General features: G+C 42.3%; 1 protein-coding gene across 1 annotated transcript in view; it reads right to left on the reverse strand.

The window, feature by feature from the left end:
- Positions 1 to 19,710: 19,710 nt before the first annotated feature.
- Positions 19,711 to 22,248, reverse strand: part of ccdc170 (coiled-coil domain containing 170) — a gene marked incomplete at both ends in the record, with an annotated part of 29,922 nt that continues 27,384 nt past the window's right edge. The window contains 2 exons of the mRNA XM_084310371.1: positions 19,711 to 19,736; positions 20,153 to 20,379. Of these exons, the coding sequence (XP_084166497.1) occupies positions 19,711 to 19,736; positions 20,153 to 20,379 (253 nt within the window). The remainder of the gene's footprint in view (positions 19,737 to 20,152; positions 20,380 to 22,248) is intronic.

The following is a 22,248-nucleotide window of genomic DNA, read 5'->3' on the forward strand; positions in this document are numbered from 1 at the left end:
TTTTTTTTTTGTGATTCACGCCATATCCGGATCGCATGAGTAATTATGGGGCCAAATTTCCGTTCACAGTGCTTGATTGGTAGTTCAGTGTATGCTATGTCCTTCAGTCTATGTGGGGCTACTATGTTTTCTTCTAATTTTCTCCAGGATACTAATGCTTGGGGGTCAAACCATGTTGTCAATGGTCTTAATGTGTACGCCTTAAAATATTGGAAAATACGTGGTGGTTTGTTATTCCAAATAAATTTGTATGTGGAGGAGTGTAATCTTTTCCAGTAACCCTCTGGAGGGGGTAACGGTAGCATTGAACTGAAGAAGTAGATTCTAGGTAGTACATCCATCTTAACTATTGATATCCGTGCTTGTACTGTGTTTTAAAGTTTTGCCCATCTATCAAGGTCGTCTTTGATTTTGTTTTGGATTTTTGTGTAATTGTGCTTCACCGTTTGTCTTATGGTGGGGAATATTTCCACTCCCAAGCATCTGAAATGTTTTACCATCGGTATCTCTCCTGGGAGGGTTATATCTTTTTTTGCAGGGGTGTTAAGTGGAAGGAAAGCCGACTTCGGCCAATTTATCTTAAATCCCGATAAATCACCAAAGTCCTCAATCAACTTGAGTAGATGAGGCAATGTGGTGTTGGGGTTTTGCATGAACAATATTACGTTGTCCGCATATAAACTAATTTTTTGTTGTGTGCCCTTGATTACGATTGGTTCTATGGATTGGGATTGTCTTATATATTGTGCTAAAGGCTCTAATGATAGATTGAATAGTCCGGGACTAAGAGGACAACCCTGTCTGGCAGAGCGTGATACCGGAAAGATTTTGGAGATGATTGTGCCTGTTGTAATGTTGAGTATATATATATACATTTTTTTCTACATAATTCTAGGGGTTGACACCTGTATGAATTGTCTGGTGTCTCTTTAAGTTGCTAGACTGATTGAAGCTCTTCCCACACTGGTCACATGGATAGAGCTTCTCTCCTGTATGAATGTTCTGGTGTTTCTTTAAGTTACCAACGTCTCTGAAGCTCTTCCCACACTGGTCACAGGGATAGGGCTTCTCTCCTGTATGAATACGCTGGTGCCTCTTTAAGCTGCCAGAGTGATTGAAGCTCTCCCCACACTGGTCACAGGGATAGGGCTTCTCTCCTGTATGAATACGTTGGTGACTCTTTAAGCTGCCAGACTGATTGAAGCTCTCCCCACACTGGTCACAGGGATAGGGCTTCTCTCCTGTATGAATACGCTGGTGCCTCTTTAAGCTGCCAGACTGATTGAAGCTCTCCCCACACTGGTCACAGTGGTAGGGCTTCTCTCCTGTATGAATACGCTGGTGTATTTGAAGTTGACCCTTTTTGACGAAGCTCTTTCCACATTGGTCACAGCAGTGACGCCTTGACTCAGCCATTATTTGTTGTTGGTGAACAATTGTATCTGGAATAGAGAGAAGCACTCCAATGAACATTTCAGATTGTGTTTTGGTTTGAATTTGTAGTTTCAAAAAGGTAGAATCTGTAATTCCGTATTGCACTTTATATATTCTGATGTGTGGGTTGTAGTTGGAGTTTAGTAACTAATTATAGTGTGACGTTCTCCAGACCTCTCTTGGCAGAGCCTGAGGTGTGGCCAGCAATAGCACCACCTTCCTTATCCCCACTCAATTACAAACCACACATCAGATAAACTGATGGGCAGTGCAGTATCAAGCAGGGCTTGAAAGTGAATCTGTTCCATGGATGGGTATTAAAAACTAGTCAGCATTAGCTAAAATACTGTGCACAACAAAATGGACACTTATCTACAATATGTCATTGTCGTAACTTTACAAATATAACGTTAAATATACATATATTGAAGAGAAATAAACAACATAATATTAGACGGCATATTTAGACAGGAAATAAGCAGAAATGCAGAGAGGCTCTGAAACGGAAACAATCAAATTAATAATTGTACTTACTGATGTTGTGGTATCAAAACTCTGCTATATGTTATCAGAAGCAGGTTTTGATCCAGATGGATTTAGTATAAAGTCTTGTTCCAGTAGAGAATGTGTTCTGCCACAGAGAGGGGTTCAAGTCAACCAGCAGCCTATCCAGTGTTATGAGGGCCGACGTTCCACTCTACTGGTTAAAGTTGTTTACTCGTGAGTAGTAAGTTTGTTGATAAAGAAAAATACTGTCCACAGCCGGTCCAGTGTAAAACAAAGATATCCAAATGGTTTATTTCTCTTCCACAGCGAAGTCTTTCTTTACAGAAGTGGTCCTAAAGCTATTTTCCTAAATATTCACGTTACTACTACAAGGTAAGAAAACTGTATTTTCCCAGTCTCCAAAATCACAGCCGACTCGACACATGAAAATTCCTCCACACTGGAAAGCCGTAAATACACTTGCCGGCTCTTTCCACAGCAAACCGGAAGGCTTGGCACCTTGGTTGAGAAATGCAGGCTTCAGTCTTTGTTGTTTAGTCTATCCGTTCAGTCTGTTCAGTCCTGTTTCAAGCTACACACTGTTCTGAGAGAATTGTGGACTATATATAGACACAAATGTTCTAGAATGTCGGTTATGACATCATACGGTGACATCACGAATGTTCTAGAATGTTCTGTTATGACATCATACGGTGACATCACGAATGTTCCAGAACATTCGATCATGACGTCATACTGTGACATCACACATGTTCTATAACATTCGGTCATGACATCATACTGTGACATCAAAAATGTTCTAGAATGTTCTATTATGACAAATAAGACGGTTCAATGACTTTTATCAAAATCCAATCAATATTCCTAATGCCGTTTCAATGTAAGGTTATAAAAATAAACATATAAACATTCATACAATACAATAACCTAAATATATAGCTTTGGCTCCTACACCGGCCCCTAATTGTACTTCTAATCTAGAGACAATTACTAACAACTAAAAAACAAGGAGCTAAAACCAAACACTATTTTGACTGATAAGTGTCTCTGCTGCTGGATAACCAATACCTGGTGCCAGAGGGCCCTAGTACATGGCACACCGTAGAAGGACGGTCTTTACCACCACCTCATGCAGCTTCTTGGAGAAGACAGACCTTAGTGATAGTCGTGCAGAGTTGTCGATGATCAGGACGACATCTCCCTCAGCGAAGTTGCGTGACACACGTGTCCACTTCTGTCTCTCTTGGAGCTGAGGTAGATATTCCTGTGTCCATTGTTTCCAGAATATGTCTGCCGTATACTGGACTTGTTTCCATCTCCTGCGGGAGTAGAGCTCTTCTTTCAAGAAGAGGTCTGGAGGCAGGGAAGGCTTTGACTGGAGGAGCAAGAGGTGGTTGGGGGTAAGCGCTTCCAGGTCGTCCGGATCACTAGAAGCCTTGGTTATCGGTCGACTGTTAATGATGGCTTCTACCTCACACAAGACGGTGTGTAGGCCTTCTTCATCCAGAGTCTGGAGCCTTAAGGTGGTACTGAGGATCTTCCTGACCGACCTGATCATCCGCTCCCAGACTCCGCCATGGTGAGAACCGGTAGGGGGGTTGAAAATCCATTGGATTCCCCTCTGTCGTAGAGTGTTCTCGATCTTGGAGCTATTCCATTGTTTCATAGCTCTTCTTAGCTCGCGCTCCCCTCCAACGAAGTTAGTCCCGTTGTCTGAACAAAGGATTTTCACCTGGCCTCTTCTCGCGAGGAAGCGACAGAGAGCGTCAATGAATGAGTCTGTGTCCAACAACGATGCCACCTCAATGTGGACAGCACGGATAGCCAGACAGGTGAAGATGAAACCCTACCTCTTCACGACGCTTCTGCCGCGTTTGACCTCGAACGCACCGAAGTAGTCTACCCCAGTGTTGGTGAAAGGGGAGTCATCTGGAAGAACCCTGTCCTGGGGTAAATCCGCCATCTGTTGTTGTCCAGCAGCACCGTGTGAGCGTCGACAGGTTACACACTTGGAGAGGACTCTTCGTATGGCTGTGTGAGCTCCAGGGATCCAAAACTTGAGTCGCAGCTTGGACAATATGTGGTTACGACCGCTGTGACCCACATTCTGGTGGATGTCTCTGAGTATAAGCTCCGTTACATGGAGATCCTTAGGTAGGATGGCTGGGTGTTTAGCCTCTTCAGGCATTGCCGATTTGTCAAGTCTTCCAGCTACGCTGAGGATTCCATCTTGCAGTACTGACTTGAGCTTAGCGATATGACTGCTCATCTTGACGTAGTCACCTTTCCGAAGCGCACCGATTTCTTCTGAGTATTTCTGTTGCTGACTGTAACGAATGATCTCGAGCTCTATATGTTATCATAAGCAACTTTTGATCCAGATGGTTTTAGTATAAAATCTTGATCCAGTAGTGAATGTGTTCTGCCACAGAGAGGAGGTCAAGTCAAACAGCAGACTATCCAGTGTTTTTGGTTGAATGAGTACGTCAGTCAGGAAAACAGCCCTGTTCTTATACAATAGAGCCACTAGTTGAGCAGTTAGCTTCTTTGAACTAATTGGTCAATCGGAATAGACACCCCATCCATCAAACACAATGTGATAAAACCTCTTATAATCATCTTGGAAGAAAACTATTATGCTACACTTTGTACAATCAATAATGTATGTGTGCAGTATTGCACCTGTATATATTTTTGTTTTATTTGTACTTATTGTACTTTCATTATTTCAATCTTCTCTCTTACAAGATACTGGGTGATCAGAATTTAGCCCAAATCCTGAATCCAATATTGACATATTTCAGGTTACAAATCGAATATAATCCTCAGTGAGACTTTTAATTTAAGTGTCATTAGGCAGAGAAGGGGCACGGCACCCAGCATTGGAAGGAAAGGACGTCAGACTGTCATGTAAATTGAGTTCAATGTTAAGCTATTGCCCATCAGAGGTATTTGGGTAGCTATTCAGTGAGAACAATGCTACCACCAGTTCAGCCTGGGCACACCTGTGTGCAGGGCCGGACTGGGGAAATAATTCATACCGGGAGATATAGGGCGAAATATAGCCCCAGTCAGGCCACAGGTCTGGGAGTCCCCCACCAGGAACATTTTTGTTATAAAGACTTAATTTCCTGCATTCTGGTGAATTTTAGTGCATGTGAATCACAAACTAATGAGCCAACAATTGCTTAGTACAATGTACTGTTATGAACCTCAAATAAAACTGTTGTGGCACTAGCAACGCTACTCTCTCCACCTGCAAAAAGAAAAAAGCAAGAGCACAACATATTTTTCTATTTACTATTATAATACAGTTAACCACTCTCTCCACCTATTCAAACAGAGCAAGAGCACAATACCCTATTCAGTTTACTGATGCACTACCCATCAACAGTTAAAATAGCCCTTTACACAAACATTAAATAACAGACCTTTCATTAACAATAATATAATAACAGTAGCCACTGCCAGAATAGTGTGACACATGTATTGCGTGTGGTGGAGCACACGCATGCATGCACAACGAAGACAGAAGATTGAACCATTTTAACTATAAAATTATGAGCTCAAAGTATGACTGACTGAAATTTCCAACAAAAAGCATCAATTGTCAAATAATATTGATCACATTAACTATTTTTTTGATAACTTTGCAGTGATTATGTTTGTAGCCAATATATCTGGCAAAGGTGTGTAATCTTTGAATTATCTTTGAATTTTTTTGACTTTCTCTTTCATAAATTGCTTATTCAACTTCAGCCCCGATCATAACCACCACATATTGTTTTTTGTAATGTCAGATTTAACAACTCTTTTCAGAAAAGTGGGAGTATTTCATTTTTAATCTGACATTATAAAAAAAAACGAAAAATGGTTATGATCAGGGCTGAAGTTGAATAAAATATTTATGGAAAAGAAAGTGGGAAATTATTTCAACATATAATCTTTTTATGGCGTTTTTCAATTTAGTCCCCTAATATGGTAAGAGTATAACACTTTAGTTTTCAGACACAAGGGTTAAATTATTTATTTGTTTCTTGGCAGATTTAACATTGGGCTTTAGACAGGGGAGATGATGATGCATTGCATGGTAACGTTAGCTAGCTAACGTCCATGTTTATTTTTATCACTGACTAACCTGCTGGTCCCTTGATTTTGGTGCAAGAAAACATTTGATAAATGTTGCCGGATTTAGCAGCATCTCCTGTAAGGGCCTTTCTTTTCTTTTTTTGTTTTCTCCCTCTCTGCTCCACCCTTTCTCTTTCTTCCACTGTCCATCTTGACATCAACGTTAATTGACTTTCCTCTCTGATCTCTCCCGAGTCCCTCACTACCTGACTCACTGGCTATTATTCTGCAGAGTGCCATCTGCCATTCCATTCGCCGTCTCTGCTGTCAATCAGTTGTATCGCCTGGTCCCGCCTCAACCAATCACATGCGGCAGCGCGGCTCCATGTGTGTGTGTGTGATCCGTGCGAGAGAGAGAGTCAGAGAGATAGTTCTCCAACTCTGTCGCAGACAGTGAAATCCTGGTTGTTCCCCACCCACCTAGGTTATCTAACTATCGCGCCACCGCAACTAGAAACACTGGCCTGGCAAAAAAATATATAATAATAATAAAAAAAATATATAATATATATATATATATTTTTTTTTTTTATCTGTGCAGGCCAGGCCACCGGGAAAACTCGAGGGCCTGCCTGTGTGTACAGTATTCATCTGTAGGGTGCTCCAGTCTGCTCTCATTGACTTTTCAATTGCAAATCAATTAGGAGGAGTGTATCCCACTGCTATACAAATGCATATTACGTTATGCCCGGGCCAACTAACAACTCTGCTTAGAGAGAGAGATTCTGCCTGGGCTAGAATCCGACACTCAGGGGATCCTGCTCATTGGTTAATTTTCACAAAATAAATGTAACTCTGCTATAAGAACAGCTACATCTAGCTTATATCTTGAACAATTCACAACCTCATATAAAAACCTGGAAGGTGGTTAATCTAGCAAAAACAGGACCAACCTGCACAATTTGAATATGGTGGCTGTTTGCACTCCATGAACTCCAGGTGGATGGGATGGACTTTCCGCTCTAGATATTGCAGAACAGTTAGCGCATGTATTTAATCTTTCTATTTCAACAGGTGATATTCCTTATGCTTGGAAATTGGCCAATGTGACCCCCATTCATATGAGTGGAGATAGAAGTGATCCCAATATTCTACCATGCTTGTGTAAAATCATGGAATCCTTGATTGAGAACTAACTCAAAGCATTCCTTTCAACTCATTCAGTTTTAAATCTGCATCCATCTGGATTTGGAACAAATCACAGCACCATTTATTTGCATTAGATAACAAGAAGCATTTTCAATTGCAAATCAATTAGGAGGAGTGTATCCCACTGCTATACAAATGTTTATTTTATTATGCTCTGGCCATTGGCTCTGGTATGTCATCAGTGTTGTTGTGTTTTATTTGTAAATTGTTCTGTGGGTAGACAGATAGCCAGGTAGATTAAGTTTGGGCAGCACTGAGTTAGAGGAAGGGAAGTTCAAGTTCTTTATTTGTCAAATACACAACAATACAGGGGCATTTCAACTGTGCACAATTTAGAAACAACAATGAATACAAGAATGGTAACAAGAAGTAGTAGTAGTAAGATACAATTAAATATAAAATGAGGTAAGGCTAAATCAAAAATAAAATATTTACAGAAAGCAGGGTGTGTGTTTGTCTGTGTTTGTATGCAGTGTTTCTGTTCAAGAGTTTTTTAATAGGGTTATCTCCTGTTCTTGTCCTTGTTCAGGAGTCTTGTGGCTTGTGGGAATAAAACTGTCCCTGAACCTGCTTGTTCTTGTGCGGATGCTCCGGTTTCCCCACAAGAGAAAAAACTGGAAAAATCATATTCATGTATGGATCAAATAATACATACAAACGTCTCTTGGTTGTTAAACAAGGTGAAAATGGCCAAGACAACATTAAATACTTCATCTACAAACATAATACTGTTCTGCCAATATTGATGTAATTAGTTTTGCAGATTTTTAAATGCATAGGTTTATACAATAGGCAGAAGTACTTTGAATTTCTGTCCAGTATGAATGCGCTGTTGAGTATATATATATATATAATTTTTTTCTACATAATTTTAGGGGTTGACACCTGTATGAATTGTCTGGTGTCTCTTTAAGTTGCTAGAATGATTGAAGCTCTTCCCACACTGGTCACAGTGGTAGGGCTTCTCTCCTGTATGAATAAGCTGGTGACTCTTCAAGTAGCTAGACTGATTGAAGCTCTTCCCACACTGGTCACAGGGATAGAGCTTCTCTCCTGTATGGATGTTCTGGTGACTCTTTAAGTTCCTAACGTGTCTGAAGCTCTTCCCACACTGGTCACAGGGATAGTCCTTCTCCACTGTATGAAGGTTCTGGTGTTTCGTTAAGTGACTCAAATATTTGAAGCTTTTTCCACATTGATCACAGTTATAGGGCTTCTCTCCTGTATGAATACGCTGGTGACACTTTAGGCCGCCAGCCTGATTGAATCTCTTCCCACACTGGTCACAGTGGTAGGGCTTCTCTCCTCCCCACATTGGTCACAGTGGTAGGGCCTCTCTCTTGTATGAATACGCTGGTGAATTTGAAGTTTGACGAAGCTGACAACTCTCTTTCCACATTGGTCACAGCAGTTGAAGCCTTGACTCAGCCATTATTTGTTGTTGGGGAACAATTGTATCTGGAATAGAGAGAAGCACTCCAATGAACATTTCAGATTGTGAAATTGTATTGAATTTGTAGTTTCAAAAATGTGATTTAAGGTAGAACCTGTAATTCCGTATTGCACTTTGTTTATATATTTTGTTTTGGTCTGATGTGTGGGTTGTAGTTGGAGTTTAGTAACTAATTATAGTGTGACGTTCTCCAGACCTCTCTTGGCAGAGACTGAGGTGTGGCCAGCAATAGCACCACCTTCCTTATCCGTGGGTTGTAGTTGGAGTTTAGTAACTAATTATAGTGTGACGTTCTCCAGACCTCTCTTGGCAGAGACTGAGGTGTGGCCAGCAATAGCACCACCTTCCTTATCCCCACTCAATTACAACCCACACATCAGAGAAACTGATGGGCAGTGCAGTATCAAGCAGGGCTTGAAAGTGAATCTGCTCCATGGATGGGTATTAAAAACTATAGTCAGCATTAGCTAAAATATTGTGCACAACTAAATGGACACTTATCTGCAATATGTCATTGTGGTCCTAACTGTACAAATATACCTTTACATATACATATATTGAAGAGAAATAAACAACAGAGATTCAAAATATTAGATGGCATATTTAGACAGGAAATAAGCAGAAATGCAGAGGGGCTCTGCAACGGAAACAATCAAATTAATAATTGTACTTACTGATGTTGTGGTATCAAAACTCTGCTATATGTTATCAGAAGCAGGTTTGGATCCAGATGGTTTTAGTATAAAGTCTTGTTCCAGTAGAGAATGTGTTCTGCCACAGAGAGGGGTTCAAGTCAACCAGCAGCCTATCCAGTGTTATGAGGGCCGACGTTCCACTCTACTGGTTAAAGTTGTTTACTCGTGAGTAGTACGTTTGTTGATAAAGAAAAATACTGTCCACAGCCGCTCCAGTGTAAAACAAAGATATCCAAATGGTTTATTTCTCTTCCACAGCGAAGTCTTTCTTTACAGAAGTGGTCCTAAAGCTATTTTCCTAAATATTCACGTTACTACTACAAGGTAAGAAAACTGTATTTCCCAGTCTCCAAGATCACAGCCGACTCAACACATGAAAATTCCTCCACACTGGAAATCCGTAAATACACTTGCCGGCTCTTTCCACAGCAAACCGGAAGGCTTGGCACCTTGGTTAAGAAATGCAGGCTTCAGTCTATGTTGTTGAGTCTATCCGTTCAGTCTGTTCAGTCCTGTTTCAAGCTACACACTCTGTTCTGAGAGAATTGTGGACTATATATAGAGACACAAATGTTCTAGAATGTCGGTTATGACATCATACAGTGACATCACGAATGTTCTAGAATGTTCTGTTATGACATTATACGGTGACATCACAAATGTTCCAGAACGTTCGATCATGACGTCATACTGTGACATCACACATGTTCTAGAACGTTCGGTCATGACATCATACTGTGACATCACAAATGTTCTAGAATGTTCTATTATGACAAATAAGACGGTTCAATGACTTATCACAATCCAATCAATATTCCTAATGCCGTTTCAATGTAAGGTTATAAAAATAAACATATAAACATTCATACAATACAATAACCTAAATATATAGCTTTGGCTCCTAATTGTACTTCTAATCTAGAGACAATTACTAACAACTAAAAAACAAGGAGCTAAAACCAAACACTATTTTAACTTTAAGTGTCTCTGCTGCTGGATAACCAATACCTGGTGCCAGAGGGCCCTAGTACATGGCACACCATAGGAGGACGGTCTTTACCACCGCCTCATGCAGCTTCTTGGAGAAGACAGACCTTAGTGATAGTCGTGCAGAGTTGTCGATGATCAGGACGACATCTCCCTCAGCGAAGTTGCGTGACACACGTGTCCACTTCTGTCTCTCTTGGAGCTGAGGTAGATATTCCTGTGTCCATCGTTTCCAGAATATGTCTGCCGTATACTGGACTTGTTTCCATCTCCTGCGGGAGTAGAGCTCTTCTTTCTCGAAGAGGCCTGGAGGCAGGGAAGGCTTTGACTGGAGGAGCAAGAGGTGGTTGGGGGTAAGCGCTTCCAGGTCGTCCGGATCACTAGAAGCCTTGGTTATCGGTCGACTGTTAATGATGGCTTCTACCTCACACAAGACAGTGTGTAGGCCTTCTTCATCCAGAGTCTGGAGCCTTAAGGTGGTACTGAGGATCTTCCTGACAAACCTGATCATCCGCTCCCAGACTCCGCCATGGTGAGAACCGGTAGGGGGGTTGAAAATCCATTGGATTCCCCTCTGTCGTAGAGTGTTCTCGATCTTGGACCTATTCCATTGTTTCATAGCTCTTCTTAGCTCGCGCTCCGCTCCAACGAAGTTAGTCCCGTTGTCTGAACGGAGGATTTTCACCTGGCCTCTTCTCGCGAGGAAGCGACGGAGAGCGTCAATGAATGAGTCGGTGTCCAACAACGATGCCACCTCAATGTGGACAGCACGGATAGCCAGACAGGTGAAGATGAAACCCTACCTCTTCACGACGCTTCTGCCGCGTTTGACCTCGAATGGACCGAAGTAGTCTACCCCAGTGTTGGTGAAAGGGGGGTCATCTGGAAGAACCCTGTCCTGGGGTAAATCCGCCATCTGTTGTTGTCCAGCAGCACCGTGTGAGCGTCGACAGGTTACACACTTGGAGAGGACTCTTCGTATGGCTGCGTGAGCTCCAGGGATCCAAAACTTGAGTCGCAGCTTGGACAATATGTGGTTACGACCGCTGTGACCCACATTCTGGTGGATGTCTCGGAGTATAAGCTCCGTTACATGGAGATCCTTAGGTAGGATGGCTGGGTGTTTAGCCTCTTCAGGCATCGCCGATTTGTCAAGTCTTCCACCTACTCTGAGGATTCCATTTTGCAGTACTGGCTTGAGCTTAGCGATATGACTGCTCATCTTGACGTAGTCACCTTTCCGAAGCGCAGCAATTTCTTCTGAGTATTTCTGTCGCTGACTGTAACGAATGATCTCGAGCTCTAGTAACTAATTATAGTGTGACGTTCTCGAGACCTCTCTTGGCAGAGCCTGAGGTGTGGCCAGCAATAGCACCACCTTCCTTATCCCCACTCAATTACAACCCACACATCAGAGAAACTGATGGGCAGTGCAGTATCAAGCAGGGCTTGAAAGTGAATCTGCTCCATGGATGGGTATTAAAAACTAGTCAGCATTAGCTAAAATACTGTGCACAACAAAATGGACACTTATCTGCAATATGTCATTGTGGTCCTAACTGTACAAATATACCTTTACATATACATATATTGAAGAGAAATAAACAACAGAGATTCAAAATATTAGATGGCATATTTAGACAGGAAATAAGCAGAAATGCAGAGAGGCTCTGCAACGGAAACAATCAAATTAATAATTGTACTTACTGATGTTGTGGTATCAAAACTCTGCTATCAGGAGCAGGTTTTGATCCAGATGGTTTTAGTATGAAGTCTTGTTCCAGTAGAGAATGTGTTCTGCCACAGAGAGGGGTTCAAGTCAACCAGCAGCCTATCCAGTGTTATGAGGGCCGACGTTCCACTCTACTGGTTAAAGTTGTTTACTCGTGAGTAGTAAGTTTGTTGATAAAGAAAAATACTGTCCACAGCCGCTCCAGTGTAAAACAAAGATATCCAAATGGTTTCTTTCTCTTCCACAGCGAAGTCTTTCTTTACAGAAGTGGTCCTAAAGCTATTTTCCTAAATATTCACGTTACTACAAGGTAAGAAAACTGTATTTTCCCAGTCTCCAAAATCACAGCCGACTCGACACATGAAAATTCCTCCACACTGGAAAGCCGTAAATACACTTGCCGGCTCTTTCCACAGCAAACCGGAAGGCTTGGCACCTTGGTTGAGAAATGCAGGCTTCAGTATTTGTTGTTGAGTCTATCCATTCAGTCCAGTCCAGTCCTGTTTCAAGCGACACACTCTGTTCTGAGAGAATTGTGGACTATTATAGAGACACAAATGTTCTAGAATGTTCGGTTATGACATCATACGGTGACATCACGAATGTTCCAGAACGTTCGATCATGACGTCATACTGTGACATCACAAATGTCTATAATGTTCTATTATGACAAATAAGCCGGTTCAATGACTTTTATCAAAATCCAATCAATATTCCTAATGCCGTTTCAATGTAAGGTTATAAAAATAAACATATAAACATTCATACAATACAATAACCTAAATATATAGCTTTGGCTCCTACACCGGCCCCTAATTGTACTTCTAATCTAGAGACAATTACTAACAACTAAAAAACAAGGAGCTAAAACCAAACACTATTTTAACTGATAAGTGTCTCTGCTGCTGGATAACCAATACCTGGTGCCAGAGGGCCCTAGTACATGGCACACCATAGGAGGACGGTCTTTACCACCGCCTCATGCAGCTTCTTGGAGAAGACAGACCTTAGTGATAGTCGTGCAGAGTCGTCGATGATCAGGACGACATCTCCCTCAGCGAAGTTGCGTGACACACGTGTCCACTTCTGTCTCTCTGGAGCTGAGGTAGATATTCCTGTGGCCATCGTTTCCAGAATATGTCTGCCGTATACTGGACTTGTTTCCATCTCCTGCGGGAGTAGAGCTCTTCTTTCACGAAGAGGCCTGGAGGCAGGGAAGGCTTTGACTGGAGGAGCAAGAGGTGGTTGGGGGTAAGCGCTTCCAGGTCGTCCCGATCACTAGAAGCCTTGGTTATCGGTCGACTGTTAATGATGGCTTCTACCTCACACAAGACGGTGTGTAGGCCTTCTTCATCCAGAGTCTGGAGCCTTAAGGTGGTACTGAGGATCTTCCTGACCGACCTGATCATCCGCTCCCAGACTCCGCCATGGTGAGAACCGGTAGGGGGGTTGAAAATCCATTGGATTCCCCTCTGTCGTAGAGTGTTCTCGATCTTGGAGCTATTCCATTGTTTTATAGCTCTTCTTAGCTCGCGCTCCGCTCCAACGAAGTTAGTCCCGTTGTCTGAACGGAGGATTTTCACCTGGCCTCTTCTCGCGAGGAAGCGACGGAGAGCGTCAATGAATGAGTCGGTGTCCAACGACGATGCCACCTCAATGTGGACGGCACGGATAGCCAGACAGGTGAAGATGAAACCCTACCTCTTCACTACGCTTCTGCCGCGTTTGACCTCGAACGCACCGAAGTAGTCTACCCCAGTGTTGGTGAAAGGGGGGTCATCTGGAAGAACCCTGTCCTGGGGTAAATCCGCCATCTGTTGTTGTCCAGCAGCACCGTGTGAGCGTCGACAGGTTACACACTTGGAGAGGACTCTTCGTATGGCTGCGTGAGCTCCAGGGATCCAAAACTTGAGTCGCAGCTTGGACAATACGTTACGACCGCTGTGACCCACATTCTGGTGGATGTCTCGGAGTATAAGCTCCGTTACATGGAGATCCTTAGGTAGGATGGCTGGGTGTTTAGCCTCTTCAGGCATCGCCGATTTGTCAAGTCTTCCAGCTACTCTGAGGATTCCATCTTGCAGTACTGGCTTGAGCTTAGCGATAGGACTGTTCATCTTGACGTAGTCACCTTTCCGAAGCGCTGCGATTTCTTCTGAGTATTTCTGTCGCTGACTGTAACGAATTATCTCGAGCTCTATATGTTATCATAAGCAAGTTTTGATCCAGATGGTTTTAGTATAAAGTCTTGTTCCAGTAGAGAATGTGTTCTGCCACAGCGAGGAGGTCAAGTCGATATCATGGCGCGACCCCGGTCAGTCGCCTCTGGTTTAGCTCCGCGACGATTGTGCACACTTTTAGCTATTATGTTTGTTTTTTCTACTTTTTTTATTAAAACATCACTGGCGGAGGGCGGTCAGGTGGCGTAACGGAGATTGCGTTCGTCACCAACCCCGGAGCGGCTGGATTCGCCTGTTCGAATCCAGCTCACAGCTCCGGGGTTGTCACCAGCTTGGCTGGCCGTTCACACTAATACAATTGGCAGTATTAGAGGGTGGGAGAAGCTGGCGGGGTGGGTCCGGGTCGTTGTAAACAGCGACTCCTACAGTTCGGTCGGGGCGCCTGCTAAGCGCGGATAGGACCTGAGTGGGATAGTGTGATCCTTCCACACGCTACGCCCTCTCAGTGGGAATCCGCGCTGCCAGGTGAAAAGAAGCGGTTGATTGGCTGGACGTGTGTCGGAGGAAGCACGTGGTAGCCTCCACTCTCCCAGACCGCACGCAATCTGAGCATCTTATACCATTCTCTGCCAGCACTGTAAGTCTATGGAGATGTTCACCTTCTTTGCAGGGCTATAACTTTTTTAATTGTATTGCTAAATTAACATTACTATGGCCCATTCAACATCGATTATCTATCGTTCAGGATGTAGGAACATTTAACTTTTTCATTCATACATTCATACGAAAATACCGTCTAGAATATAAATATGTTTTTATCGTTTTCTGCAGTAATTCCTAGAACGTGAGATATAAGCATAAACGCATATATTGATTATCATCATCATCATCATCATCATTTATTTATTCGTACATGGAATCACCACAGTCCAACAGTACATATTCACATAAATTATCAAATGCCGTTTGTTGCCGATCCACGCTATATTAAAAATTTCAACTGTACATTATCCTAAACGTTATGACTGATCATGCACGGATGAACGGAGGGGGGGGGGGTCATTTATAATTCCGTGATCGTCGTTAAATGCTTTATGTAGTATGGGTGATATATTGATCAAAGCCGTTTGCATGGATAATAATAAACAAACAGGCTGAAAGTAACGTCAGCGTCCTCTTACCGTTGGGCGATGAGACTGGAGCAAAAAGATCCCACTTATTTGACGGCGATCGAGTCGATCCATTTCCCGTTTGTATAATAATAATACACACCCAAATCATGTTGATTATTGAGTTATGGCAGCGATCGATATCCACGGTGTGTGGCTAGAGTCCCGCAACAATATGCGAGTGCCGGACGCATTTCGGAGACGCACCGAGGTTGACTCGGCCATTTCCGGTTTGGCAACTCGCCGATCATCCACCAGGGGGCAGTATTGAAGCGTTGCAGAGTTGTGCCGAGTCCCACTGCATCAGACCAGGCTCTGTGAGGGAAATATGAATAACATGGCGAAAAAATGAAATATGATCTCAATAACATTGTACGCCGTGGATTGGCAGAATTAGCATGAACTTGAAACACGTCGTACAACGGTATTGGCGCAGGATGTGTTAACGTCGAAATATGTGCGTACCCAGGAGATTTGCATGATGAATCCCACTCATTCTTAAACTCAAAAGCGCGTTTGTGCTAAATTCATTTGCATACAGACACGCCCACCATCTCCTTATAAGGCGAATAAGGCGGGTGTAAAACAGCCGAGTTTCGCCATCTGATCCCTGTCTGATATATTCAACAGGAAGCGCTTTGCGATCTCAAAATGACACAGACACACACGTCTCACGACTTGCGACTCAGTGCATGTGTGTGTGTTCCTGTGGGTCGCTCATCGCATGTGTGTGTGTTAATCTGATGACAAATAAAGACTTATACTTGTACTTATACGTACTGTATAGTGCGAAATAAATCTGTCAAAAGTAGGCTTTGTCAGAACGACTGGCTGCGCGCTTGTCAAGAACCAATCGCGGCGTGCAGTATACTGATATATATATGCCGCTGCGCTGATCCATATGCTCTCTCCTTTCAGAGAGTCATCTCTCTCTGAAATGTCCGTGGAGATATGTCATCTCTCTCTGAAATGTCCGTGGCTAAAACTCAGAGTGCGCTCAGAACTTTAGGTGTGGAGCAGAGCTTTGATTGATTGATTGAACATTGTATTAACAGATTGCAGAATTGGTACAATACAGTACAGCTCAATACACACAATTGTTAAGGGGATGCAGACCAGAGAAAGACTTTCGTCTTGTTTACATCAGGGACCAGGGTCCCCAATTTTCAATTCATCATAACACATATGACATACATACATGACATACAGATAGACAGTACTGCTACATCTTCATCTATACAGAGAAGAGAGGAGAGGAGAGGTTGTAAATATGCGTTATATGCGTACAGCCTGGGCAGCCAGCATCTAACTGTTCTAACAGCAATATATAATCCATTTCAGAAGCAGAACGCACGCAATAAGTTATAATAATAATAATTATTAATGAAAAATTCTGCATGGGTTTATAAAGTCGTATTTGGGGGTACTCTATTTGGGGGCAATTGACCAATGGTTTGCTTTCAACCCATGAACTCCTTCCTCTCTCACCATTTTATATATATATTTTTTTATTTGATCTACTAAAACTGTATTGTATTATATTGTTTGTTTTGTAAAGTGTCTTTGGGAATTAGGAAAAGCCCTATATAAATATATGTATTATTATTATTATTATGAATGGTTTTTTTTTTTTTTAATGTTTCTCATCTGGGTAAGAATTTCTTATTTCGGTAAGAGTGCTCTCGACCACTCTTATAATTTGTTCTTGCCTGAGAAAAAAGCAACAATAAGAAAACTTTGCTGAATCCCAGGTAAGAACAAAGTAAGAGGAAATGCTAGTTAAGAACAAAATCTGGTCTTATATCACTTCATGCATGAGGCCCATTGAGTCTGACATTACTTACATTACTGACCATCCAGTTGGCTGGTGACTGAAATTGTGATTCTTGGATTATTGCATCAGATTACAAAAAAAATATTTGTCAGAGCAAGATGTTGTCGAACTGGGAGTAATCTGGTTGCAGATTTATTTTCAAGATTTATTAAACATGGTTTCAACCGGAAAAAATTTGCCGTAAAGTTTGGTTTCTGACATATCTCGATGTAATTTACCATGAAATATCTACAGCAAGAATTCTGGGTCTCAATGAATCCAAAATGTCAATGTGGTTAGAAGTGGTGGAGAGAATAAAAGCTAGCTTATAATGGTAGTGTCTGGTTAGGTGCGAGGGATAGTGGAGGTACTTCTCAAGGTGGGGTCCGGGAGGGGGGGGTTCGAGCTGAGCATATGTATGTAGGGTTTTTTTTTTAGATAACAGGTATTATGGGTATATCTTATATAAAACAACTAACCAAAAGGTGATCCCATTGGATGTGCCCTGACAATTAATGCTTGTATATCTTATCGTGTGTTGTCATGTTTGTTTATATGTTTGTTTAAAAAAGAATAAAAAAAAAAAAAAAAAAAAAAATACAAAAAGATTTATTAAACATTTATTTGATCAAATGTTGAAATGATGTATTTGATATTTGATATTGATCAATTAATTTCACAATGTTGGATCAGCATTCCCAGGCCTACCGAATGTTCCATTTCAACCCAATGCTGACCAATTGGAAATATTAACATTTATTTTAATCAAATAAAATAAGCACCAATCCCCACATTGGCTGTTCAAATCCATTGATTACAATTCCCTTAAATTTCAAGGTACAATCAGGGAATCACCTGAAAGTATTGATGCTGCTGCTATTGCAAACTATGTGGACACTCTGCACCAAAGACTCTGTAATGAAGCTTGTGGCAATACAGGCCAAACCCGTCTCATAATATACAGAATTGTATTTGACAATTAAATCTCGAGTTCCGTTTAGAATCAATACAGGACGTGATATGTTCCCTATTGTCATCCCACCCGGGGATGAGGGTCAGAGGCAGAGAAGGACCGCAGACTGTCATGTAAATTGAAGTTCAATGTTAAGCTATTGCCCATCAGAGGTATTTGGGTATCTATTCAGTTAGAAAAATGCTACCACTATAGTGCAGCCTCTGCACACATGTGTGTACAGTATTCATAGCCATTAAACAATCTGCAGGGTGCTCCAGTCTGCTCCCATTGACTTTTCAATTGCAAATCAATTAGGAGGAGTGTATCCCACTGCTATACAAATGCTTATTTCGTTATGCCCGGGCCAATTAACAACTCTGCTTAGGGATAGGGATTCTGCCTCCAAAAATCCAAAGTGTTTCTGTTTTGCAAAAGAAAATGGAGTAATGTCTGACAAAGATCCATCTCTATATTGACTGACTTTTCAATTATTTCACTCCTGTGTCTGACGCATTATTATATGCAACTGTTTACAATATCAGAGTTACATGTGCTTGGAATTACAGCATAAAAGTCGATTTCAGTAGAATGACCCTTTAAATACACTTTTTGATATTGCAGTTGCTGACATTTTCACTAGAGGACAGCACTTCAGTCTGGAAAACAGCCCTGTTCTGATACAAGAGAGCCAATAGTTGAGCAGTTAGCTGCTTTGAACTGAGTGGCCAATCAGAAGAACAATAGACTCCCCATTCAATCCATTCTCAAATTAAGGAGCTATCAGATTCACTCACCTGGACACCCACTGGAAGTCTCCACCCAGTCAGTAGCTAGTAGCTAAATATTTTAAAGAGATTAAGGTAAATAAAGCTAAAGGGCCAGATGGAATATGTGGAAGGACACTGAAACACTGTGCTGATGAACTGAGTGAGGTGTTTCAAAGACTAATCCAGCTCTGCTTGGACTCAGCAGTGGTTCCTGATCTCTGCAGAATTCTATCATCATTCCAATTCCAAAGACCAGCAGACCTGGATTTGTCTGGATTTAAATGTATCCAAAACCAAAGAAATTATAATTTCACCAAAACACATAGATGTCGCTCCAACTACCATCCACGGAGCTGAGGTGGAAATTGTCCAGAACTGCAAATATTTAGAAACTGTGTTTGATGACAAACTGAAATGTAGCAACAATGCAGATGTTGTTATAATAAAAAAAAAGAAAAAAAGAAAAAAGGCTCATCAGCGTCTGTATTGTCTTCATAAACTAAACTCCTTTTGAGAATTCTGGCAACGTTTTATTCGTCCTTTATTGAAAGTATTCTAACCTTTTCATTTGTATGCTGGTTCACATCCCTCTGTCAAAGATACAAGAAGACTGCAAGGTGTTGTCGACCTTAGCTCTAAAATTATCTGCAAAACACACTTTAACAGTGCTCAAGTGCTCAAGAAAGCACATAAGATAATCACTCCACACATGTCCTTCATGTGTGTTTTGACTTGTTGCCATCAGGAAAACTCTTTAGACAGCCTGCCTGTAAAACAAACAGAAGGAAATTTGGTTTTGTTCCAGAGGCCATTCGACTGGTGAAGGGCCACAGTGCAAGGAATGGTCAGTTCACTAATATGCACCTTTTGACCCCTTGATTTTAACCTTTTTGACCAAAGTGCATGTTTTTTTTGTATTGACCGAATTAATTTGTTAGACTTGACAGATCAGCTATATAAGGATCCTGTTCTAACAGTGTCATGTCTCTTGTGCTTTAATAGTGTCATGTATGTCTCTTGTCCCTTGTTCTGTCTTGGATGTGTATGAGTGCAGCTGTTTGCCGTATTCATGCCTTAAATTGACCATTGCGGGTCTAATAACGTTTTTTTGAATTGAATTGAAACAGGTGATATATCCTCTTCCAATCATCTTGGAAGACGACTATTTGGCTACACTTTGTACTGAGCCGCGGGTTAGAGAGCGCCAGCAGGGCCCTGAGGGAGCAACCGAGCGTGGAGGGAGACTCCCGCTCCGCCTCGGCCTTGTCAGGACAGTTCACGGCAAAGTACCGGAGTAACATCCTCAGACTAGCGACATACCAGTCACTGCCCCATATTCCCCTGCACAGGTTACACTGTAGATTCCTGTAGATCCGGGACGTGACCGTGTAGAATTCATTAGAGGAGGTCCTTCATGCAGACAACAAGGACACAAAGTGTCATAGATGCAACGTATTCGCCATGCATTCCAGGCTCTTCGATTTGAACGCAAAGTGCCATGTCTGTGAGCCGCCACTAGGGGCATAGTGGCTAACCGTGAGTGAGTAAAGGCTTGTTCCCACCGCCTCCAGCCAAGTCTAGCAGGCCGCTTTCAAATGTCCGATGTAGAGGAGCGTATGCAGCCATAAGGTACAATGTAGAGGAGCGTATGCAGCCATGAGGTATTATGTAGAGCAGTGGTTCCCAAAGTCGGGGTCGCGACCCAAAGGTGGGCCGCGAGCAGCCACGGGTGGGCCGCGAGATGATTTAAAAATATATATATATATATTTTTTTTTTGTCAGGCCACTGAACTTAGAAGCAGGCCAGGACAGTGTTTCTAGTTGTATTCTAAAATTCTATTCTATTGTATTCTAAAATGTGACTATATGGTTTTATATTAACTTAATAAATAAACAAAAAATCTACTTATTTCAACGAACATTTCAAACTAAATAACAGATTATGCACATAAAACGCTGAAAACAACCGAATAATATTATCATTATTATTTTGCAACAAGTTAGCCCTCTCATAAATAGCACATATAAATGAATAACTAACTTGAACTAACTTAATAGGATTGAAGTGATATTTGGCTTAAAAAAACGGTCGCCTGGCAAAAGAAAGAAAAAAAAAAAAGCCTGACGATGTGCATTGGGCCGCGGCTCTCTGACGCCTTATTTTCTGGGTCCTGGCCTGAAAAGTTTGGGAACCCCTGATGTAGAGGAGCGTATGCAGCCATGAGGTATTATGTAGAGGAGCGTATGCACCCATGAGGTACAATGTAGAGGAGCGTATGCAGCCATGAGTTACAATGTGTGTAATTACTGCAGTTAGCTTCTGCAGGGCAGTGTAATTACTGCGGTTAGCTTCCGCACGGCAGCGTAATTACTGTGGTTAGCTTCCGCAGGACAGCGTTACTGTGCTGTGCTTCCACAGGGCAGTATAGTTACTGCGGTTAGCTTCCGCAGGGCAGTGTAATTACTGTGGTTAGCTTCTGGAGGGCAGTGTAGTTACTGTGGTTAGCTTCCGCAGGGCAGCGTAGTTACTGGGGTTAGCTTCTGCAGGGCAGTGTAATTACTGCGGTTAGCTTCCGCAGGGCAGCGTGTAATTACTGTGGTTAGCTTCTGCAGGGCAGCGTGTAATTACTGCGGTTAGCTTCCGCAGGGCAGCGTTACTGTCCTTAGCTTCCACAGGGCAGTATAGTTACTGCGGTTAGCTTCCGCAGGGCAGTGTAATTACTGTGGTTAGCTTCCGCAGGGCAGCGTTACTGTGCTTAGCTTCCACAGGGCAGTGTAGTTACTGTGGTTAGCTTCCGCAGGGCAGCGTAGTTACTGGGGTTAGCTTCCGCAGGGCAGCGTGTAATTACTGCGGTTAGCTTCCGCAGGGCAGCGTGTAATTACTGTGGTTAGCTTCTGCAGGGCAGCGTAGTTAAGGGAACATGTCTATGTTCCCCAGGTTCTATGTTCCCCGCTCACGATAAAAAGGGTCCTATGTTCCCCGGGTTCTATGTTCCCCGCTCCCGCTACGCGCTCCCGAAAACCGCTAACCGCTCCGAAAAAAGCGACAGAGTTGTGTGAGGGCCGACCATGTCAGCTGTGCTTCATTCTCTGTCATTATCGTTACAGGCCAGGTACAAAAAATATCAAACTGTAGTCTAACCTACAATCGTTGTCATAAATGTGGAAATAAATACTTACCTAAATAGAAATACCAAGCATCTTTCTAGTAACTAACGTGATTGATTTGAAAGACGCTTTGATGTGGTGCTGAGGCAGAGCGCGAGAGCCGAGCGAGAG

The sequence above is a fragment of the Notolepis coatsorum genome (assembly GCF_963971535.1).
Source record: "Notolepis coatsorum genome assembly, chromosome: 3".
Classification (NCBI taxonomy): Eukaryota; Metazoa; Chordata; class Actinopteri; order Aulopiformes; family Paralepididae; genus Notolepis; species Notolepis coatsorum.